This window comes from Hippocampus guttulatus, chromosome 17 (assembly GCF_054856545.1).
Source record: "Hippocampus guttulatus isolate MCC_2025c chromosome 17, RoL_Hgut_1.0, whole genome shotgun sequence".
Classification (NCBI taxonomy): Eukaryota; Metazoa; Chordata; class Actinopteri; order Syngnathiformes; family Syngnathidae; genus Hippocampus; species Hippocampus guttulatus.
Genome location: NC_141277.1, coordinates 8237836 through 8262911, shown reverse-complemented (window position 1 = coordinate 8262911; position 25076 = coordinate 8237836). Strand labels below are relative to the sequence as shown.

The following is a 25076-nucleotide window of genomic DNA, read 5'->3' as shown; positions in this document are numbered from 1 at the left end:
CTGCTACTTTCAAGGAAGATGTGAAAATGATTTTATGCTAGCTGATGGCTGGGAATCGAGACAGTTAGCATAGCTAGCTGTAAAGCAAGTTAGTCGAAGGCTCTTTCAATAAATGCAATTCCTGATGGCATTTTAACTGCGGGGATTCAAGGTAGTCAGTGTCAGAAGCTAAATGATTTTTTTTTTAATTCCGAAACACACACACAGTCAACGACTGAACATAGGAGGCCTAAAAAAAACAAAAAACAAAATTTAAATCATGTTCTACTTCTTTCATTAATGTTCCAAAGCAGTGACCAAAGAGAAGAGAGCGCCCCCTACTTTTGTGGAGTGTCAACAAAATACCAACACAGTGACAAATCCTGTGCAAATATTTTGAACAAAATGAATATGAAACCCACACACAAGTTCATTCTTATTCATTATTATTGCTTTATTTTCGCCTTGCCTGACATTTTACACCTGCAACTACTCCATCACTGCTCTCCCCTTCACATCAGTCTTAACATTCCAAGAAAAAGTCACAATATCTAATTTTTCAGCGGAACAAAAGGTCATCTTACAGATGCTTTTTTTGCTTTCAGAAAAATATCAAACTTTAGGAAAAAAAAAGGTCAAGCATTTCTATCGATAAAGTCACAAAGTTTCAGGATTTGTATGGGAATTTTAGAGCTTCAGGAAAAAAATTGCAGGTTTGAAAAAGTCATTCTTTTTCACATTCTGACTTGACTCTTCACATTACACATTTCCTTGAAATTTAAACTTCTCTGACATTACAAATTTCTTCTTGTAACATTCGGACTTTTGGCCTCTGTACAAATACTTTTTTTCAAACAATGTTTTTCTTGTAACATTCTGGCTTTTTGCTTGGAAATGTGGACTTTTTCATGTACCAATTCTGAATTTTCTTAAATAGAGAAAGGACTTTTACTCTTTTTGTGTGTGTGTGTTTACAGTTTTACAACTGTAAATTGTGGAAGCAGAACTAAATCTGCTGACTTCTGCATATTTTTGGTGTTGATTTTCCTTCGTCTGACTTCCTTAGTCCTTCTGTCGCTCATCCAACCAGGTGCTTGGCGGCCTCCCAAGATTGCTGCTCTTGGGATGAACAATCAACGAGAACGTTAACACTATCTTAAAAAACAAAAACAAGAAAAAAATAGTCAACCCTTGTCAATTTCCGAATGGGTGAATTGGGGTGAATGTAGTGCAAAAGAACTGCTACATGGTCTCCTTCTAATCCCGAAAAAGTACCTTCAATAGTGTTGATTTTCCTTATAAAAATACTCAATTTGTTCATGGACGAATGATGTGAACAACAGACGACTGTCTGTGTTGTGGAACAAATGCTGGAATAACTCAGAAAAGCGTGAAGCGTGTTCCCTTAACTCCGTTGCGGGATGGAGTGCTCATCCTGGCAATTTTCCAGAAGCTCGTCATCGGAGAAGCTGATGTGAAGGCAGGTATCGTTCACGGGGGACGAGGCGGGCGACTGGCCTTGAGATGAATCCAGATTCTCCTCACGCCCATTGCAGACCGCAGTCCCAAAAGTCCCGCGGTCCGCAAAGGCGCTGTCACGCCTGTCGTCCTGCAAAGGCGAGAGCAGCGACTTGGTCTCGGAGCGCACGCCAGAGTCGTCGCTGGCCGAGCAAGAGCTGCTGAGCGAGTGGAAGTCGGCCGACGACAGCGAGCCGGGCGTCACATCCGGGAAGGAGAAAAGGAGGCTGTTGCGGCCGGGCGGGCTTGGGCCCGGATGGTCCGTGCCGGGGTCCTGGGCCGAGCCCGGGGACAATGTCCGGCTGGCTCGTTTCCGGTTGAGGGACGGAGGAGGGGGCTCCAGCTTTGGGACGGGCGCTTGATACCTGCCAACCAGAGATTATGTCACGTTGCAGTGCAATATTCATAAATTCTATAGGGAAGTATTCCACTTTTTTGTCTCCCCCGCACCCCCAAAAAAGCCCTTATTTAACACTATATGGAATTTCTTAACAATATTTTGAAATTATGGGATTTCATAATATACAGGCAAATCACAAATTAGTTGAGCGCATTCAGTGTACTACTACGACTTTGTGCACTGGCACTTCAATTTATAATTATAGTAACATCAATGCTAACTTACATTAGCTCGTGTTAGCATTATGCTAACAGATGTTTGTTCAATAAAATTTACAAGGTTTAGTTGGAAACTTTGGTGATTAAATACAGTAAAATGTTTTATCTGCTGTGTCAATTGTCCATTAAACTTGGACTGGTCGTAACAATGAAATATTTTGCCTCTGACTTGGACAACTGCCGCTACAACGCTTACACACTTCCTGACAGCATATCCCAGCTCCTTATCACAGATTTTCACCGACAGCGAGAGGCTCTTTAAACGGGGGCTTCCTCGTACAGTCTCCAATGAAGTCAAATGTTATGAACGGTGTGCAAAGACACACAAAATTGCAAATAACCTGGCTTGACAGAGGCTAACGAGCCTCGTTTTCCTGCCTCAGCATCGCATGGGCGGGCGCGAACGCTACGCCGGTACGATCCCATTCGGTCTGTTGAACAAAGAAAGCGGAGGAAATACTAACAAGCTCGCTAATGGCTATGCAGGCCAGGGAAGTCTAACGTGCAAACCTCTTTGAGGGAGGTCAGGTCATTAAGATTTCATTCGCTTTTTTTTTTTTTTTTAAATTCCCCTGGGCAGTGCGTTCACAAGAATGATAGAGATGGAGAATGGAGCAGTCCTCGGACAGGGACAGGATTGCGATTGTTACAAAATGGACATAAAAGGAGTACAGAGTTGGACTATTGGCTAAAACGGGATTGTAATTCCATGCGGACGCCAGAAGATGGCGGCAAAGAACTGAAAATTGAGAAGATCATAAAGCATCAACACGGTGGATCAAGCACGTACACAATCATGAAGTCATGTGCCGTAAATGTATTTGGACCAACAAAAATATACTTTTAGTTTTGAACTGTCCCACCATCAAAACAGTTGAGGTGGAGAGGGGGGGTGGGGTAGAGAAACAACACATCAATGGCTTAAACTACAACATTAAAATTCTACAAGATGGCACCAAAGTGACACTAGTATTGCTTTTGTTTTTTTTTTTTGTGAATGGAGAATAGGTTTGACCCAAAAATCCACGAATGTCCAAATTTGTGAATGAACTGACTCGAAAAGCAATTTCAGCCTCTTAATAAATAAATAAATAAATAAACTAGGCTTTTTTTTCATGAAAAAAAATAGTACTCAATAATATTAGAATTGATAAATGCATGATGTCATTTACGTAAACAAATTAAACACTTTTTGCCACAATTTCTGCTTCAGTTAAATGGACATCGGCCACCTGGGGGCAGTATGGTAGAGATGCGAATATACATGGGCATGGTTACTTCTCGAGAAGCCACAATAAATTTAGATGTTCTTCGCAGATGATCAAGAATACATGTCATTTGGTATTACATTGACTTGTGTTGCTGCACCGCTTGTGCTCAAATATCTTTTGCCAAAGGGGGTTTGTTGGCATTAAGCTAAACAGACAAAGCTAAGTGTTTGTTTTGTGTCATTGTCTTTGTTTATTTGACCGTAAACTTCAATCAAAAGCTAGGCACTTCTTTTTGAAAGATCGTTCACCCAATCGTTCACTCCCGTCCTTTTTTTACCCTTTCCTGTTTTTTTTTGTATCCCTCCAACCTTTTTATTCAATAAGTGTACTTCTCACCATTGAATTTGATTACTGGCTTGCGATTGTACACTACTGTTGGTCTTTCATTAAGTTTTTGCTCGTCATGAAAACACAACTACGAGGAGTGATGTTATTGCCAGCCAGCCAGGATATTAAATGAGTATATTTTAATATCTCGGCTGCTGTTTCAACACGCGACAGTGAGGGTCTCTGATGCCTTAAAGGCCGAAGGTGACTTTATTATAACTTCTTATGTCGGCAAAGCAGAACGTGCAGGTGGTAAAAAGAAATATATTGTTTTAACGTCAATGTATTCCCAGCACGATGACCTCGCCGCCCCTATTTGGAATGCGAATGTAAAGTTGCATGCTGCTTGCTTGCTCATGATACTCACATATGGAGGAGGAGGAAGAGGAAGAGGGGGAGATGGAGAAGAGGAAGAGGAGGAAAGAGGAAGAGGAGCAAGGCGAAGGTGGGCGGGTGGAGGTTGTTTTTTTTTGGGGCATGTTTTTGATTTGATTAGAGGAGCAAGAGGATGAGCAGGACGGGATCCTCACACCTGACAAAAAGAGGCGACAGTTAGACCACAACCAGCTACCACTTTCTAACTTACAGGGCTAACAGCACCACAACGTAAACACAAACACGACCAAATCGATTCATCTTTTTTTTTTTTTTGCCACCTGTCCCAAAATTGATCAGTGTTTGTGTTTTTGGGCCCGTCATTCATCTAAGGCAAGTCCATTATACATGAAGAGCGAAGTTATTTTAACTATTTAATTTTTTGCGCGTGTCGCAGTGACTGCGGCTTGGCCCGCCGCAGCAAGAGTCATGTTACAAAGCTTACAATCTTGTGAATAAGTGTGGTATGGAGCACAGGCAGCCGCTTCTTGATTGAGCGGCATGACAAGAATGAGAGTTGTTACGTAACCACAAACAACAACAACACAAAGAGGATGTTTTAGTTTGGCATGAAAGAGAGCGATCGGAAATATACACAACGTACGCAGCGTGTCAGGCAGTACCGAGCGTGACTGTTTCTATGCGTTGCTGCTCTACGGGTGCCAAGTTGCGTGAAGGTTGACAATAAACCTAAAAATCTACCGTAATAGTAAATAAAAAAGATTTTATTTGTGGTACATTTTTACAATCCATGATGACATTTAAAACGTTAATAAAGGCCTGGAGATTTGCCCTCTTCTTAAACGATTCCTTATGCTTTCTTGATCACATTTTTTTTTTTTTTTGGTCGGTCTGCAGCTGATAAGAAAGCACAACATTTTGAGTGGAAGTAGACGCTTGAACGGACGCAATCCGACTGGCTTCTCCTGGTGTAGCAATCTGCTTTATCGCGCTGGGACTTCACATTTGTAAGGGAAAAACATTAAGCGAGGGGGGGAGGCAAAAAAAGTGGGGGTGGTAGTAAGGGAATGTTTTCCCTCATTGGTGCTTTCGGCTTTAAGGGGATTAAAAGCTCATTAAAAAGTAATTATGCGTTTGATGTTGGTGTCGCGGCGGAGAAAACATCAGAATTGAGCGTCGAGAGGCAATTTATGGAGATTAAATGTTGACTCAAGGCTTTCTTTTATGGAAACTGTCATGTTTGCATCCAACCTTTCGTTTTGTATCGAGCGTTTTAGAATGTTTGCAATAGGAGCCAGGATACGACCAATCACAAGTGCTGCTTGATTTTTTCTCTCTTTCTTTTTATCCCCCCACCCAAAAAACAAACAAACAAAAAAAACCTAATAAATAAGCCATCATCACTTCCACTTTTGCATCCCCAAAGCAATCATACAACTTGCACACACGAAACTCAAATAGGGATTCAAACCCAGATTTTGTGACTGTGAGACAGACTTGTTTCTATTTTTAAGATAATATATTTAAATGGCGGGGGGGGGGGGGGGTACAAATCTTGACCCATTGACTCTCATTAAATGTGTTATGCGTGCAGTGTGTTCTTCAATGATAGGGCCACGGTGGGGCACAACATTCCAGCGCCCCAAGCTGGCTGACGTCTCACATCGTAAATATGAATGTGATTGTTGAGTTCAAAACCGATTGAACGGATGACGCTAGTGAAGCTTAACGAGCAATTGCACTTGGCCATATGTCGGGATGCTGTTAGCAGAACTTGGCCCGCCATGTCATTCTGTGTAGCCCATTATAAAGCTGGTATCTCGGTGAGCGGCAAATGCTTGCCAAAGTAGCAAATTTTGGCTGCGAAAAATGTTCTGACAAAAATCAGGGGGTCGCCTCTGTCATTAGCGACATTGGACGATGCTTTGAGACAATTTGCAACATTTTTGCAACCTTTTATGAACCCTTATGAAACGCAAGCATTCATACTTCATGTTTCTTGCACAAACTCAAGTAGAGACGTTACATTTATGTCATTTTTCTTGTGCTGACTACTTTATGAGGTGAGGATGATGCCAACAGATGGGTAGGAATACTACGACTAGTCTTACTTTTCCTCCACGGTGGACGCTCTCCTGCTTGTGACGGGGACCAGCTCGTTTGACGCGTCGCCTTCCACAACATCGGCCGCGTGGACGAAGGGAAGGCAGCCGTCTCCCAGGCCTGGTTGGAAGGAATCGGAGCCGCCCGCGTCCGAGGAGGCGCGCGGCTCCCGTCTGGGCGTGGAGGTGATGATCTGCTCCAGGGCGTCGCCGCAGCGCTTCTTCAGATCGAGAGAGAGCGGCCTTGTCGAAGTGGAAAGCGCTGTCAGACGACATTTCAGAGTCCACATGTGAGGTTTTGTTCTTTAAAGCGCTGATTCTCTGCCATCAAATCAAGTGTGTCCAGTTTTAAATAATCGGTCTGAAAATGATGACTTATTGATTACTATCTATGAAAGTGACATATATGGACACACAGAACAATTAATTAATCCTCCACTTTCCATTATTACAAATCACATTTATTTATTTATATTTAGGACAAGGTAAAAGAAAAGTAGTTCTTTGCCACCATCTTGTGGTAGCAATAGGCAATGATAAATTACAGAATAATAAATTACATTTCAATTCATCTGGCTGGTTACATGCTGTTATTTTGGTTGCCATTTTTATCTTGGCAGGAAAAAGGAGGCGAACGAGCGGCCGGGCAACTCACTCACCGCATCCGTTGAGCGGCGTCTCCCGCAGCTGAAGCTCCGCCTCTTGGCCGCCAGCAGATCCGGCCTCCAGCTGCCGGAGCTGCTGCACCAGCAAGGCCAGGTGTTGCAACAGGTCACGGTTCTGCAGGAGCAGCTGGTGCGAGCGCGCCTGCGCCTCCATGCGGGCGGCGCTCTCGGCTGCCATCTGATCCTTCAGCAGCTGCACCTGCCGCGCACGGAAACAAATTCGCAATCAGTGCGAAGAGGAAATCTAAAAATAAATAGACGATTCGCAATTTAAACCAATGAACCCCGACAAAGAGATCAACCTCCTCTTATTGGCTGAAAAGCTTGCAATATGTTGTTTTTGTGCTCGGGTGGAAGCTGTGACTAATATGGAAGTAGTGCTATGGGGTCATCTTGGTGCCAAAAAAAATGATATTGGGGTGAAGAGAGGAGCTTCTTTTCCATCAACAAGCAATGTAGAGTGATAGGCAGAACAATTAAATTGCTTGCCACTAGAAGAGAGAAGGTCCAATGAAGCCACCTGATGGCATTCACATAATAAGAGGAATGTGCTCAAATAAACAGGCCCATATTTCACAGCAAGAAGGTAAAGAGGAGGTTTTCGTTATTTTCACAGAATATATACATTGTGACACTTTCTTTTGGAGGTTATATATTATGTGCCTCGTCTCCATAAAGGTTGGGAGGCACTTTTTGGCTGTAAACAGGGACTGACTTGGATTCAGGCCTCTCGTTTGTTTCCAATTTGCTGCTTGTCACGCCTGAGCTAGTGCTGCCACCTAGTGGCAGAATACAGGCATGTCAGCAACATCCTTGGTGTCTAATTAAAAGCCGACAGTTTAAACCCGCCACAAAGAATTCAAAAGAATTGACTCCTTCCATAAATTGAAACACAATTCTACCCCCAATGAAGCGCCTTAACTCTCTTCAACCAAAGACATCGCAAGATGGCAGCAGAGCTGTCATAACAAAGCTCCTCAACCTTCCTTCACTACGGACCTCTGGTAGCAAGATGCCACAAGATGGCGCCAAAGCGTTTTTTAAAATTGCTTCATTTAGTTTGTGAGGCTTGTCTTAAAATAGGCGGTTTCCTCACCTGAGCGACAGCCACCTGCGTGTGCTGCTGCTGTTGCTGCAGCTGTCGCTGAAGGAGCTGCAAATAGTGGCACGTTGCAAGAGAGCTTGCCGTCGAGCCCGGGGTGCTCGGAGCCACGCCCTGGGATGTCACCGTGAACAAGGACTTTCCGGAAAAGTCCTGACCGCACACAAACAACACATTATTGGTTTGCTTTCATGGTGTGCTTACATAACTTTCGCTCTGGAAATAAATAAGGGAAAACCGACTTGTGTCATGTTCAATGGCCAAAGTTGTTGCACCTACGTTGGCTTGCCGCTAGAGGGCAGTTGAAAACATGCGAATTTTGTCTGGGAAAGGCAAATATTGAATTATTTTGCTGTTCGCACACACTACGTGCAACACGATGATGACAAGCAAAAATTGTGAATTTGAAAAATAAAAATGACTACATCTATAACCAAATGGAAAAAAGTCTAACATAATTATGGAAAGTGTAAGGAAAAAAAATCTTTTGGGGGGGAAGGAAAAATAAGTAGAAAGTCCATGGATAAAATTTAAAAAATGAAAACAGAAAATGTAAAATATGTGATTCAATCTAAAATACGTTTGAAAAGATTAATGGAAAAAGAAGCTTTCAAGTGCACAACATGTGGGGAAATGCTTTGTAAAACAGTTTAAAGAAAAACAAAACATGGAAAATATGTGACATTTAAAAAATGTAGGAAAGAAAAAAGTACAGAACATGTTTTCTTGTGAAAATGGAAAATATGCACATATCAAAAAGTACAATTAAAACATTAAAATCCGCCCAAAATAACATGCCAAAAAAGAAATACAAATGAAATAGCAGATAAAAATAATGCAAAAAATTGAGATTTTTAAAATAAAATGACTAAAAAAACAAGAAAATGGAAATATGAAGAAAAGAAAAAAAGAGTCCATTTTCAAGACAAATTAAGTCTTCATCTTCACCTCCTCGCCCCCAACAATCCATCGACTCAATCCAAATAGTAGGAACGACTCGGTTTGATGAAGTTCAAGCGCTGAGGGAGTACCTAATCAAGAGTCCACTAAGAGCGAGCTCATGTAGAACGTTTGACACTAAGCAGGAAACTGCTCAGTGTAGCACTTGCATCATTCATATGGAAAGCTGCTACATATAGATAGCAGACGCGCACGCTTGTGTGTGTGTGTGTGTGTGTGTGTGTGTGTCTCACCATGATGGTGTGGCCCGGTTTGACGACGCTAAGCTCGGCCAGACTATGCAGAATGTCCCCGACTGTCTTTTCACATAACGACGTGCCGGTTGTAGTGTCCTCTTCCTCCTCCTCGTCGCCTCGTGCTCCTTGACCGTCCTCCTCCCTTCGCTCGGCCCCCGTCAAAGTCCTCCGACCTGCTGGCGGGTCAAAGCGCCCGAATGGAAACCAAATGGCTGAAAATCCGAGTATTGTACTCACATGACCATTACAGTGAATGTTTTGTGCAATACAGATACGAGCCATTCCAGCTGACATCTGCTGTTCACATTTTAAATAAAACAAAGAGAATAACACATTGTCTACTTAAAACAACCACATGACTTTGCCGTCATAAAGTCTGATTAGCTGAATGCTAACAAACAATGCAAAGCGCCATAGATTGGCTAACGGTTTCCATGTATTTTTGTGTGGGTCTAGAGTGATCTTTTTTTTTTTTAAATTAAAATCTGTAAAATAATACATGTCAAACGCCCACCAGACTCGTCGGCCGACTTGTCGCTCTGCCCGTCGGCGTCCTGCTCGGCGTGCTGCAGACTCAGCTTGTGGCACACCTCAAAGGCCTGACCCACCGTCCGCACGATGCGAATGGCCTGCGCCTGTACGCAACGGAAAGCCGGACGGACTGACTTCAGCCGGGACTGAGCCAGCTTCCCGTGAGCGAGGCTTCAACCTGACCTTCTTTTTGGATTTGAAGACGTTGCAGCGGAACGAATTGCTGGAGCCGTCTCTGGCGATATAGCTGAAGATCTTCAGGTCTTGCGAGTCATGCGATACGTAGAAAATCCTGCAAGGGAAAGACAATTGGCAAACTTTCAAAAACTGTCAAACTCCAAGTGTACTTCTGGAAATCAAAAGTACACGTCCAAACACGGAACATAAAAAAAAAAGAAAAAAAAGATACAAATAAATCTACATTGAAAACGAGAAATGTGCACCCCCAAAAAGTAAGAATAAAACATTTTTAAAAAAAAAGTGAGAAAATTAACAAAAATGTAAATTTTTTTTTAAAAGGTTCATCGAGGAATTACGAACCTGTAAATAGGGTCGTGCATGATGAGCATCTTGCTCTCATGCCACGTCCACTCTTTCCTCTGCGGGCAGAAATGGCGTTAGCATTAGCCGCAGTTCTCGGTCCGTTCACATCGGCAAGTCACCTTCTGTTTCTTGCGCAGCAGCACCTTGACGCCGTCCACCGACACCACCAGGTTGACTTTCTTCTTTTTGATGTTCTTGGCCTTGAATTCGTACTGGATGAGAAAATATGGAGAAAAAAAAAAGGCTCGGTTAAAAAAAAGCTAACTGGGACGCTTAGCAGGATTTGGACAAAATGGATGGAATTGACAGTTAACGAAAGTAAATAATCCATACATAAATGCTTCTTTTTCTGTCTCATTAAAAAAAAAAGAAGAATAAAAATAAATATATAAATAAATCAGAACATAACCTCTAAGTATTTCCTCAAATCTATAAACCTCCCCCAAACCTTTTGTTTTATTCTTGCTGCCTTCCCCGCCCAAATGACACTGTGCCACTTACATGCTAATTTTCTAGCATGCAATTTTCAACACTAAGTGACCCGCTTTGCTACCCGCTGCCCCCCCCCCCACCCCCGGTGATTAAAGTCTCAGCCCTCTAAATTATACAGAAGCCAGTCCCCGGGAGAGCTGATGAAACAGAGAACAGCTTTGCAGAGGGACGACAGGATATACATCAACCTGTGTCACTCTTTGATTTTTTTTTTAAATAAAATATTTTGCAAAAGTAAACGTCCATATTGTACGAGAAACCTTTTTATTTATTAATTATATAAAAATAAGTCATATGTGCTTATTTATGAAAATGCAATAGTGAGAACAGTTGGAATTTTCATGAGGAAAATCAATAATTTTACAAGCATTAACTCATCACTCTGAATTTTTTTTTCTTCAAAATCCAAACAATGCATCAAAGTTTCACCCAACAACAAGACATCGCCCGCAGGAAGCTTCTTTATAATTCACACTCTCAACACCACCAAATTAGGATTTTTCAGCTTCACATCCAAAGTATGAAATTTTAATAATTGCTTTCTTTTTTATTTCCTCCCCCCCACGCCGCTCAGTGACTGTTTTGAAATATTTATGCTTGGAACGCGTCGCCGTCATGGATGCTGGAACAAACAATTAGAAGCTTGAGATGTCAGCGTGCCACGTTCGATCCGCGGTGAGGCGACGCGATGTGCTTCCTTCGCTTCGGGGGGGGGGGTGAGTGAGTGTGAAACCCGCACGTAACTAATGATGCCAAGTGAGCTGCCGTGCCAAGGTTGCGCTCGTTCCAACGAGCCGTCGTGCGAGATTTGTATCGCCCGATTTCTGTCGGCTATTGCTGGAGAGCGGCGCGTCTGGGCAACTGACTTTCTGTTTTTGGGTTTGTTTAACTGGAGGTGTTCACCGCCATTTTAAAAGGGTGTAATTCATGGAAAACACACAAAATAAATCTAATAAGACACAGTGTGCCACTCAAACGTGCTCATTTCACGCACCAACCAATTAAAGTACGGCTGGTTAGCTAAAAACACTGGGTAGTGAAATTAGCGTGGCACGAATGTACTAATTTTGCTTCTTTAATGCTTCATAAACTAAAAGTATCACAATTGTATCAACACAAAGTATCAATAGTTTGTTTTTAGTGTTTAAATGATTTTTTTGTCTGCTTGCTCTATGTATGCTAACATAAATTTGTGTAAACTCTATGCTAATATCTATGAGCCCGTGGTTTACATTTCGCATTACATGTTAGCATTTAACTAGCATTGCTGGTTTTTCTTTGAGCAAATTATATTTTTGTTTATAACATTTTGGTGGTTTAACATCGTGTTTACATCTGTTTTGTTGTATGTGACAGTTTTTAACACCAAACATCAACCGGCAGTGATAAATAAACGTGCCTTGTCTCTGATTTGGAGAATTGAGCAAGCGCGAGTCTTTCATTCTGCTTTCATCAGAGTGCGCCTGTCCAGAGATATTAAGGTTCAAAACATAGATGAAGTAATGTGGCGCAACCTTCCTTTCCACTTCCTTGAGGCAGCGTGCAATTCAGTCACGTCACAAAACCACTTGAGCCATTGAAGCCGCGCCGGAGCCCACAAAAGATCCTGTAGATTGCTGAATCCTAGCAACCGCTTCATTACAATTCACAGGATTTGGGGACTTCCCTGGAATTTTGCTCCTTTTTTTGTTGGGGTGGTGGGGCGGTTACAAAGAGATGACTGTTGGGAGAAAGGGTGGGCCCAAGAGTACAATGGACCCCCGAGAGGACTGGCTTCTTGGAATAAACGGCTCCAATAATGCACACTTAATAAATTCCAGTGCAAATGCTGCACTTATGTTTTTTTTTTTAAATTCAACACCTCAAGCCAGTTTCACTTGGCTACATGAAATTTGGAATGCACGTCTATCAGGAGTAGACCCACAAAAAAGTCTCAAAAAGACACAGGAAGTTTGCCCTTTTGATGAGAAGCAGCCGTCTTAGGCTCCTTTGGCCAAATTACTGAGGTTGTTAAACGTTAAACTCCCCCTTGCAAGAGATTCCGATTGCTACCGAATTTTAGCCATGTATACTAGACTTATGAGCGGCACTAAATCTTTGACATTTGGATGTTGGGTGTAGCAAAGCAGCACACTTTGATGACTTGTCATAAAAAAAAGAAACTTGGCCAAAGTTTTGAAAATTCAGCCCCTGGGGCCAGTTTCACTTCCAGTAGCAACATGAAGGCACATTTAGCATGAATGAGGAGACCCACAAAAAAGTCTCAAGAAGCCGTGCACCAAAACACACAATAAATTGGCTATTTTGCTTTCAAGCCAGCATTTCAAGGTCATTTTGTCATTTCCAGTGGCCCCTTAAAACTGAACTAATCAAACATTTGTCGCACATATTCTTAACAGACGGAAGGCACAAATTTACAGATATTTTTTGTTTTTGTCGTGGAGTCCAAGACCGAGCACACTGATGAAATTTCACGGCTGACCATATAAAACAAAACAAACTCCAGTGGTGAGTTTGACCTAATGTCTTGCATTTGATCGGTGCCCGCAGCACAAAAAGCGTCGCCTCGTCTTTTAAAAGTATTTCATGATCTCTTTTCAAAGGCTACACTTCCATTTATTGGCCTCGCTTCAGCACGGCCAGAAATTTCCGGCATAAACCTCTCCAGGCAAGCGGAGCAGGCAAACGACTCCACGCTGGATATGAGGCTGCGGCACGTCTAGATAAATGACTTTCATTAGCCTGCAATGTGGCTTCAAAGCCAGTCAGACGCACTAAGCTTTAAAAAAAAAAGTATATATATATATTTTAAACCTCTCCTCATGTACATTGAAAGCAATTTAGAATTTGAGATAGAAAGTGGGTTGTTGTTTAACCATTTCAGGGACAGCGGTTACTACAGTGGACAGCTTATCATGTTATAGGAAGGATGAAAGGGTTAATGTATATGTATTAAAAAAAAACTATATAAATAATATTGAGGTGTGGCGCTGCATTGTGGGCTACATGTTGAAGGATGATTTTTAACAATTTTTTCAACAAACATTTTTCTTAACTCATTCAGTACCAGCCAAGTCTAGACCAAGTCTGGAAAGACGTTGAAACACGTCTTTGGAAGTGAATGAGTTAATGGATTGAATCCAAATTTAGAGTTGCACGCATCACGTTGTGTGTAAAATGCCAGCATTGATTTGTGAATGTTGTCGCGGAAGATGAGAACTAATGTGAGCGTTAAGTGTCACCTATAAATCACTCATATGAGGGCGTGAGATGAGAGCTGGATCTCACACATACACACAGACACACGGCGAGCAAAAATTCATTTCACATGCAAGATGCAAGCAGAAAATCAATGTTGCCCCGAAGCGTCATGCATTATTAACAGTGCTGGCATTTAGCAACAAATGCACACAAATGGGAAGCCTTTAATTGCACCGGGAGGCTTTGAAATTTGCCACATTTTGTGGCACTTGCATGATGAGAGTGCCTGTGGGTGACGATGCGTCCTTTCCGGGCCACAAAATCTGTGTTTCCCAGAGTGCACTTTTACAAGGCTCCGTGTGCAGAGGCTACAATGGGTTTAATGTTTGGCATGCTAAGGTTGCTCCTTTGTTTTGCCTCTGCAACCACCCCCTCAAAAGCCTCCTTTAAAGCCCCCCTCCACCCAGGTGCCCGAGGGACGGCCTGTCCTTTCATGGCACCTGTCAAAGAAGCACTGAGGCATGGAGCCATTCTCTGCGCAGAGTCCACTCTGCCCAATATTTAGTTTATGGGGAAGACTGACTATTTATTTGGACCGATCTAGTCTGCAGCATTAAAGTTGAAGTTGCTGTGATAGTCTTTGAAATTTGACACCAACAGAGGAAAAGTAGGGCCCAACAAATAAGGATTCTTTATTTTTTTTAAGTCCAGGCGGTCTTCATCAGTTCTCGCAACAAGGCAAGCTAGGTCAGCGCAGGCCTGTGCTTTCAGAAATTCACCTGTCACGGGTGAAACATACACTCAGCAAAAAATTGCAGCTCACACTGGCTAACACTTTTGATTTTTTTTTTTTAACAGCAGTGGGACTTGCATGGTCACATAAAGTCAGACTTGCTGAACAAACAGACCAAATGATTGATTGTGCTGATCTACTCAAAAATGTCCACTCCGATCAGTTGCTTTGACAACGACCTTCCCGTCAAAAGCAGCTGAGTCGTACCAACTTGAGTCGGATAAAGGAAGCTGGAGTGTTTTTGAACCTTTTGGAATGAGGAGCTGCAGGAATTTCTGGCAAGTACCCGTTCTGTCCTCAGCATGACAACAATTCTAGTACTCTGCAGACGCATGGGCTGTGGTGATAGGGTGAAAAATGTCTTAGCCTGTTCAGTTTTGTAAAAACATTACAGAGATTACTAGCTGCAGGAATTTCTGGAAAGTGCTGGCTGTGTCCTACACATCACAACAATCTCCGGTATTCTTCATACGTCTGGCCTGTGCGGTAAAACATCCAACGGCAGCTACTTTTGCAAAGATCCGAAACCTCCGAACAGCAGAAATGGTTGGCAATTGCCGGCTTTTACTTACATGTGACAACAATCTCCAGTATTCTACCGGTAGATGTTGCTGTGGGTGGAGCATGAAAAACATGCTATATGTTTTAAAAAAACATTATGGAAGTCGTACCTGCAGGAATGTTTGGCAAGCACTGACGGTGTCCGAAATGTAATGGCAATCTCCCGTATTGTAAATATGTCTGGGCTGGGGGGGGGGGGGGTCGAAACCAGCTCAACTTTGAATTTCTAGCAAGTCGTGGCTTAGTCATAGACGTGACAACAATCACCCACATTTATCATTCATCTTAAGTTGACATTAATTATATATTTAAAAACAAATTACAATACCAATTATTAGCCTGACATGCGCATTACACTGGACAGCATTTCAAAATCACCCAAAATTGAAAAAAAAAAGTCGAAGCTCAGGCGAGCAACAATGCAGGAATTTCATGACCGTGACCTTTTGCCTTGAGGTTTTGAGAAAAATCTTTTGTTTGGGCTGGAGTGAGCGCATTAGATATCGGCAGCGCAGCCCCAGGTCGGAAGATAAGAGCGTGTTTGTGTATGCGTGTGACATGATGCTGCGAGAGGAGGCAGCGACCATTCGCCACCCGCTTGTCCGTCCAAGCGTTGTCGATTGTCCTGTTAACTGCTCTTTCCCATTGCTGAAGTTATTCGACGAAATGCTTCAGTGATACAGTTGTGCTCATCTGAAACCTCGAAGATTGAGGAATTTCTAGCAAGTATTGGCTGTGCCCAACACGTGACAACAACCTTCAATTGTCTGCTGTGCGACTGAAGGATGAAAAACATCCGAGCCGCATACATGAAGTGGCATTTGAGTCAGGCTTTATCCTTGCGCGTCAGAGAGACAAAAGGCTTCTTAACATTTGAAGCTTATCCACTGCACTTCTAGGTCAGCCACTATGCTAGCGTACATCTGCCATTAAAGCCAGAACCGGTGAAAACAATGACCCTCGTTATGGAAAGCCCCACCCCCGCCTACCAAGGGGGAAAAAAAACCCTAATACATATCCGGTGTGCGCAACATTTGAGTGCACATAGAACAAAAGGTAGCGGCCCCCGCACCCCCCCCCCCCCTGCCCCCACTTTCCACCAATCTGCCGTCTCCCGTCTTGTTGTCTGAGACATGCTAAAGTGTTTTGTTGACAGGATTGTCCAACATGTTGTGCTCACTGTCCTACATTCTGTCAATGACACGCACGACGCGGGTTCCCGCTGTTGTGCCCCCGACACACAATGAGGTGGGAAAAAGTCAATCCCTCTGGTGGGCGAGTGTATTCAATCCAATGGCATTTCAGCTCCGGCGGGTTGCCGCGTAAAAAGAAAATCAACTGGAATGACGTGAACGTCTGCGGTTGGCACGGGCTCATTTAAAGAGAGTCAAAACGAATCGATTAATTGAGAATTAATCGATCATCAGATTAATCGACAACTATTTGAATCATCGAGTAATTGTTCACTGGCACCGTTTAACTTGATATTGCCCTAAACCATTGATTTCAGCCTCTCAAGAGTAATAATTCTTGGATTTCTGGAGTCACTTTTTTTTTCCACTACAGAAAACATACACGCCCCCTCCCCCCAACACCACACCCAAATGACCCTGACCAAACGCATCACTCGCTGCCGCAATGCCGCTTGTGCTCTCAACAAAAGGTGATCCAGGCGGACTGAAGGGTAAAAAAAAAAAAAAAATGAAGAATGAAATTCCCTGAGAGACTCTTGGCAGTCGGAGAAAGGAGGCCTAAAAAAAAAATCCCATTAGGGGCCAAGGGGAATTCAAAGGGGGAAGCGCCTGTTTGGCCCTTTGCCTCGATCTATTCCTGTCCACGCTGAGCAGATAGCCAGCGATGGGCTAAATGGAGGTGGCGCTATTTTGGTGGGAGAAGAGTGAGGGGATGGGGAGGCTTTCCATTTGAGTTCTTCCCGTAAATCCAAATGAAAAGTGGACGGCGACACAAGCATGGGGCATTCAAAGGCGCTTTCTACGCTGCTAGGCAAAGAGAAAGCAACAAAACTCCTCGCCGAGGAAAGTAGCCGAGTGGGCCACAATGGAGAGCGGCCTCACACGCATCTGAAAGGATCGGCGGGGGGTGCGGCACATTGTGACTCGCCGTGTGAACAGCAGGTGCGCAGCTGAGCCGGCCAATCAGAATCAAGAGATTAACAAAAAAAAAAAAAAAAGACATTTGGCAGAGAAGACTTATTCAATCACGTGTTTTGTAACACTAAGGGAGGTGGCGCACCCCGGAACACGGTACAACAGAAATGAAGACTTCAATTTACACTCTCGCATTTGGTTAAACCATATCTTTCCCCTTTTCCCCTGTCATCTAGATGGTGGCCTGTTTTACTGCCACTTCTCCTATTGCTTCAGCAAATGGCACAAGTTCAAGGACTGTTGATGTCTTGTCATCCTGAAAGATTTAGGGGGGGGGGGTGGCTTCTGACCAAAAAGCAGAGAAAAAAAGAAACAACCTTTTGGTGAAAAGAAACATCAAGCAGAAGAGTGACTTTGGTGACTTTGAAGTTAATATTTTTTGTGTTACTTTTTTGATATGCTGTACGCCATTAACTCCATGACCTGTCATCTTTTCGCTTGATCACAACTCTACTAGCCACCACAACACCTACTCTGCTTCTCGTTCTTTCTACCCTGCATACACAAACTGTTGGGGTGTGAGATGCCTCAACTTGTCTGACCTCTCACATGTTGGCATTTCTCTCAGTCACTCTCAACAGGATTCACCGCCTAATCTTTATCTTGGACTCAAAAGCAGTGCAAGTCACAGATCCAAAGCGACTCAAAACCGGCATCTACGGTGATCCTTCCATCATTAAAAAGCGGTTTGCAAACCTGAATTTCACAAACAAGCTAAGTGATCCCTTTTGATCTCAAGAGTTTAGGAATCCCTGTTCATGGCCTGCTGAGATTGCGACTCCATGTGTTTTCGAGAGCGCCAAACACAATTTGTAGGCTAGGCGCAAAAAGCTCACATTCAAACACGTTGCTTGCCACCTTGCAAACATGCCCAAAAAGCTCCCAGATGAATCTAGATGATTCCCCACTAAGTTGGGGAGTGATGCGACGCTCATGCATGTTTCAGGGGATAAGCGCACATTTTGGCCTTGCCATCCGGCATCTCTCAATTACCGAGTGGCACGTTGGGCGCCAGCTCGCTCAGTCGTGCTTAAGAGCCTTGTCGTGTCGGAGACTCGCCAGGCTCACTTAGATGACAACGTCAACCCGCTCGCCTCATGCAGCTGTGCGCACCGTCTCTGGGGGACCGCGGGGGAGGGGCTGGGGAGGAGGAGGGGGGCAAGGGAGGAGCGACGGCCCCATCGGGACACGGACAGCGGGAAATAATAACCACGTGTGAGTCTGTATGTATGGTGTCTTATCAGGTCATCTCCTTACCCGGATCCTCCTCATGGCCGCCACAATCTCCATGCGACTGTTGGGCCGCGACACGTCCAGGCTCCCCACATACTGCAACACACGCATCACATTGTATCAAATGACCATTTTTCATTATACCCCCCCCCCATAAATAAATAAATAAATATACTCTGTAGCACACATTTATAAGTTTGGGGGGGGGGGGGGGGACACGCCCTGGCTGGAGTCCTGTGAGGGCATTGTGTATTCTCTCTGTACCTCAAGGCTCCCTTCTAGTGTCCTTAAAATTTCCAAAACTTTAGAGTATATGAGTAAAAAAGATGTAGTTGAATTTCAAAGAAAAATCGTGAGTTGGACTGCATCAGTGTTAGTGTTCCTTATCGGTATGTTGAAAATAGTCAAATCACGCGTTAAAAGAATCCTGCTTTGAAGCACGACATGATGGCAGGTGGTCTCGTCAATGGGTTGAGCACCCTAAGTAAGTAAGACAAGCAATCCAATCTCATATTGAAGGTAATTACAAAGTATACTCGGGTCCTCTAAAAGCTGAATTCTGTTTTGCTGAGAGCTTAATAATTGATGGCAGATACACAGCGAGTTGAAAGCAGAGTCGCCGCGTCTTCAAGCAATCTTTTGCCCACAAACTCCTCTTATCCTGCCGCAAATAGGCACAATCAATTTTAATGCATTTACTGCACTTTTAATGCACTTACTTCAGTAACCTTTGGGATTAATTGTACTTTTCAGAGCAGTTCTATTTTTATTACAAATATATATTTCAATTCATTTCCCCATTGGGTTTGTTTTTGGGGTGGGGGGCAAATTTCGTAAATAGATTTTTTGGGGTACGCTTCTCACCAGTTACTTAGTTCTTGACTCGTATTTTTCTTTCATTGAATACGTAGGGGGACTACTGTTTTTTTTTTTTACTTTATTCATATTATTTTCAAAGTAACACTACTATTAATTAACTACAACAATTGTTTACTCTTTCCACCTGTACTCACCTGATACTCAGTACTTGAGTATTATTTTCACCCAATAAACTACTGACTTCAATATTCAATATTTTGAGAACTATGTTGGCTCTTGCCTGGGTTATATTACTGTAAAAGTACTCTTGCTTAAGTACATTTTTTGGATACTCTACTCACCTGTGCTTTACAGTTGAGCGCTTGAGTATTTTTTTCCTCAAGTTTTTTTAAGACTACGTTTCACCTTTAATTGAGTCATCATGTTCAAAAGCAACACTACCTGAGAAGTTTTGTCTACTCTCTTCATCGCTATTCAACAATTAGAGTCGGGGTTATTTTCCAGTGAATACTTGCTCAAGTGGTTATTTTTTAGACGACTTTTCACTTTTACTTGAGTCGTCATATTCTACAGTCTTAGAATCGTTCCTTGAGTACAAATTTGGCCGACTCCAGCCACGTCTGTAGTGTGTGTAGCGTGCGCGTACCTTGGCTTGGAAGGAGATGCCATGCTGGTAAGCTTCCTCGTTGTGCAGAGGCAGCCTGGCGTCGGTCACGTCGTTCACCAGATTGTAGCGGTTCCTCCTGGCCGGCATGGCGCAGCCCCCGCAGCCGCGGCGCGGACCTCACGATAAGGGTCCGGGTCGGCGCTCCTCCTCGCCCCGGCGGCTACTGAGCATCGCGGTCGCTCCGAACCGGAAGAAGAGAAGGAGAAGCGTCAATGCGGTGCTCGTAAATTAGGCTGGGTGATGGCCTCCGTAGTGGTGGGCTGCGGGGAGGGGAGGGGGGTCGTGCTGCAACACAAGGCAAGCAAGTCGGGCTGGTTGGCGGCTGGCTGCACTTGTCGTGGCTTCGCGCACAAAGCAAAGCTTTCAATGGGGCAAAGTTCCACCGAATCCTTCAGTTAGGCGGCATGCGCGCATTCTGCCCACACTCGAGCTCCCCCTGGAGGCCAAATGTGGAGACGCTTGCGGGACACAAGTTGCAGCTTCGAATGTCTTGAATGTCACGTTACGAAATATACGAAAAAAAGTGTTAAAATAATATTTTTAAACTGAACGTAATCAACATAAATTACGTAATCAAATAAAAAACGTGTCAAAAGCTGTCAAGGGCTTGAGTAACGACTGGGGAAGTAACCAGGAAAACCAAAATCTACTCTACCACCTTTACTCAGCACTTGGGTCACGTTTGACTAACGATTTGTCACATTATTATTTGTAGTGTTGTTTTAATTTCCAAGTAACAGTCGTCGTCCTTGAGCGCAATATTTCAGTGAAGGAACAAGGGCAAACTAATGTTGAGGCTTCTATACAGTTGCACGTTACCGATGTTGTTCGTGTAAGAAAAGGCCGACAGTAGTCCTGCAGTCGAACAATTGTTTAATTGATCAATAAGAGGATTCATGAGTACACAATGTCCATACGGCCCAGATTTCAAAACAACAAAAAAGGTTTCATGTTATCTTGTTCCAACTGCAGTTAACATGGCTTTAACAATGAGTGTGTGCGCGTTTCCTGGTGCCCACGTCCCTGAGAGCCGAAGGAGACGTTAGCTGACAAAATTGCTGCTACGTTGTAAACATTTGGGACAACAACAAAGATACAAATAACACATCGCAAACACACACAATCAATTAGTCCCTTTTTAATTGAATCGGGAATGGATTTTGCTGGACAAAGTTCACTAACAGCTTGTAAAATAGTATTTCCTCAAATAGTGGCATCCCTTTTTAAGAGTGCATTGTCCATTTGAATTATTAAAAGCAGCACCCAAATAAATGTTTAATGGGTTACCATGCGCTTCCGATGGCCACGACTCACACAGTCAATTTACCAGCTGACAGTTTGGCGAGTTAACTTCATGTTAACGTCCAAACAGCGGTGAGCCAACTCTACACTTTTATTCGTTGATGCTCATGTCACTCACCAAGCCAGGTCCCGCCTTTTTATAGCCGTACACACTCAAAGTCACAGTTACTTTGTAGGATATGAGGGTGGCCCCAAGTGAAAAAAGAAAAAAAGCTTTCATGCACATTATTGTTTACAATAAGTTTCTGATTAATCAATCGGATAATGGCTAGAATATTCTAAATGGTTTAACTTTTCTATACTCACCCAAAGAGAATAATTAACACTTTACCCTGAAATAGATGCACGGTACTCTCAATAGTTGACTCAATAAACGTCCCTTGGGCACTGTAAGAGGAAAACGGGGTCAATCACAACTCATTTTTCATTCCACTAAAACTGCAAGCGAGCAAACGTTGTGCTAGGTAACATCAACAAAGCAAAAATAAAACACAGTTTGAATCTTTGAAGTTAAGAAGAAACAAAATAAATTCCAAGTTGTGGATCAGGAAAGGCAAAGGCTCGGACTTAATCGGTGCGGTAAACCCAAAATAAATCTTGTCGTGTAAGTACATAATACAATCGATACGATGGCGGTTAAGGTCCTGAAAGGGAGCAATCACAAAATGGACGCCCTACTTCTGAGTTCAAGGCTTCACACCCAACAAGCAAGCAGCCAAGAGAACGCAAACCATTAAAAGGAACAATTACAAAAATATATACACATGTTCACACAATTCAAACAGAGGTTGCAAGTCGGTTACAAGAATAAATAAATAAATAAATACGAGCGGGAGATCTTGGGAGCGTCGCCAGAGGGGCCAAGATGACGGCTCTCACTCCGTGGTGCCGGTCATCCTCTCCTCGTCGCCTTGCTTGTGATGCTGCAGACGGGCGTACGTCACCGCGTCCCCCCTGATAGGTGAGTGGCCATTAAGGCGTTAGCGTAGCACGGGCACCGGGAAGGAGTTTGTTTAGCGGCGATCAAAATGGCGCCCCGTAAGGGTGTTAGGACATATGGAATGAGACAAGTATTCTGAACACAGCCAAATGAAAGCATGACTGTGTCAGAACCCTTCAGTTGTATTTAACTTTTTCTTTATCCCCCTCATTTATCAGTCCCCAACTTTATCGTCATCACTGTAAAGGGATGTTAACAGCAAGTAAGTAACCATTTAGTGTTTCAGGGACAGAAAAAAAGTATTCATTAATAATTAGTATTTGTAATAATGATGTGATCAGGTCCATTTTTAAAAATCTGCAAATTCGCAAATGCCAAACCAGGAATATATGCATTATCAGCTTTCTGCGAAAAACAAAATAATTAAAATAAATAAATAAATAAACCTTGAATGAGCAACCAAAAGTGCCTCATATTAAATATAAACTCATGTCAGGGTATTAAGATTTAAAAAAGAAAAAATAAGCCTTTTTTTAAAATGAGATTCGACTGCTTGTTAGTGGGTGTTTGACAGACAGAGAGACAGTTAGAACTTTTTTTGTTTTTTGGGCTGAAAAAATGCTGCTTTAAGAGTGCTCTTACTTTTTCCCTAGAGATGCCAGGCCATACAAGACCCCGGTGGCGAAGGCGATGGCATTCCCGAACAGCGTGGTGAAGGAGAAACTCAGGAAGATGGGAAACAGCGCCATCCTGAGCCCAACACAAGTCAGTCTATAAGTCTGGGTCATCATTTGCCCACCAGACACAAATGAGTCGGATCTTGACTTGCAACATGAATCCATTCTGTCACTGAGCTCTAATATCTTGTATTCAATCGATATTCACCAATGAAGTTAAATGGAATGCTGCAAAATTTGTCTCGTGGTTTTAACAAAACCAAGGCGGTGTCGACGATGACTCACCCGCAGTAGAAGAAGGATTTCTGCCAGGGTCGGAAGCGGTCAGCACGGGCCGCCACGGCGTTGGCGAACTCAATGAACTGGCAGCAGAAGGGCACCTCGCACAGGAATAAAACGAAGGCATTCAACCTGGACGCAGCAGCACATCAACAACATCATTGTAAATTTGTGGGTTTATTTTAGGGCAATTCAGCCAAAATGCTTTTAACCAAATGACACAAAAAGTCCTTCGGAGCTCTTACGGATTAAATGAAACAGGAGAGATACATTCTAAATAGGAAATGCCTACTAAGTCAATGACTTACACCATCCACACTCCGGCGGCGATGTTTAAAGGGTTTACAGTGACACAGTTCCATACTCCTGCGATGGCACAGGCTACAAAAGGCACAAAAATTAGTACACAAAAAACAAAACACTTAAATAATATAGATACAACAATGTCAAACAAAATACATATGGATTGACACGTGTTGACTGACACTCTATGCACGTATTTCCACCCTGCTTAATAATACAGAGCTCATGGAATATGCAGCTGTGGTTAGTGTGACACGGGCACTTTTTAGTCTCCGGTGTCAAGTGTTGCTGATGATGCTTTTTTTCGTTTGATGAAATCCAGGCTCTCTGCTCGTACAGGCGGGGCGCAAACAGCAGGTGGACAAGCTACTGCAAGTGGGTGACGGATTTTTGTTGAGTTGTACCTCATCACTCAGTAAAGTGGACCCCTGTTATTCGCGGGGGTTGGGGGGGGGAACTGTGCCGGCCTGCTAATAGCAAAAATCCGTGTATAACTGACGCCAGTTCAAATGCACCTGGGAATAAAATATTTATAATTTTGAAACGCCCCCTTAATTAAATTATTCCAAAAACCCAGAGAAATCTTCAGTACAGTATCAATTTTCCATGAAAAATGGCGGTTGAATGGCCGCCCCCCCAATCATGAAAACATTAAATGCCCTCCCCCCAAAAACCGTCGAAAAAAAGATCTGCGAATAGGTGAATCAGCTGGTACACGACGGGTTTATAATGAAACGTTTTGCCACCAAGCACGTGGATGAACGTGTTATTATACAAAACACAGCTTTCGTGTAAACCGGGTCACTTTTTACGACCCAAACAAGCGTGACATTAAAAACTATATCCATAATTTTAAATTAAAAAAGTAATCAACTTACATATTCCTCCCAGCACACCGGCTATTTTGCAAAGCCACCGGTACCACCACGTCATGCCATCGTCCTCCGGAGGGGAGGTTTTGCTGGTCTCCTCGGAGTTCATCCTTTCGATCGAAAGCTACAGCAAATCTCGATTTCTATTAAAGACTTGTCAGTGGCGTCACAACGGCTCCGGGCGGCGTCGCCAGCCGTACCGTGGAGCCGAAATGGAGCCTGTGGTTGCTAGCGGCTAATGCTAAAGAGCGCCAATCAAAACATGGACGTCACTCCTGACTTCCTCGTGGAAAAATCAAAACTGTGTAATGATTTAATTGTGACAACAATAATTACAATGTTGCTAATGTAAAATGAGATACAACGACAAGAAAGTATATGACTAGTTTCCGTGGAAGTTTTGGTTTCCTTTTCCGGTTTGCTGCAACCGCAGTGCATCGTGGGAAGGCATTTCAAGTTATATCGCGTTTCACAATCAGCAGATTCGTGTTTTTATTTTTAGACAATTCTAATGAATAAAAATGAAATGTGAGCACTTTATTCAGAAAAAAATATTTAAAATTATTTAAATTCTTTCGTGA

At 43.1% G+C, this 25076-nt stretch overlaps 2 protein-coding genes across 2 annotated transcripts; both read right to left on the bottom strand.

Annotated features, from left to right (window-relative positions):
- Positions 1–408: 408 nt before the first annotated feature.
- On the bottom strand, positions 409–20855 carry LOC147191990 (carboxyl-terminal PDZ ligand of neuronal nitric oxide synthase protein). The gene is made up of 11 exons (XM_086135067.1): positions 20102–20855; positions 18661–18732; positions 10308–10400; positions 10186–10244; positions 9829–9937; positions 9629–9749; positions 9112–9290; positions 7913–8071; positions 6811–7015; positions 6161–6413; positions 409–1862 (listed from the first exon to the last, which is right to left on the bottom strand). The coding sequence occupies exons 1-11, from the start codon at positions 20207–20209 to the stop codon at positions 1385–1387; spliced, it is 1836 nt and encodes a 611-aa protein (XP_085991193.1). The 5' UTR covers positions 20210–20855; the 3' UTR covers positions 409–1384.
- A 123-nt stretch (positions 20856–20978) lies between these two features.
- Positions 20979–24931, bottom strand: cacfd1 (calcium channel flower domain containing 1). The gene is made up of 5 exons (XM_086135068.1): positions 24502–24931; positions 23629–23701; positions 23327–23452; positions 23007–23114; positions 20979–22378 (listed from the first exon to the last, which is right to left on the bottom strand). The coding sequence occupies exons 1-5, from the start codon at positions 24602–24604 to the stop codon at positions 22300–22302; spliced, it is 489 nt and encodes a 162-aa protein (XP_085991194.1). The 5' UTR covers positions 24605–24931; the 3' UTR covers positions 20979–22299.
- Positions 24932–25076: the final 145 nt, after the last annotated feature.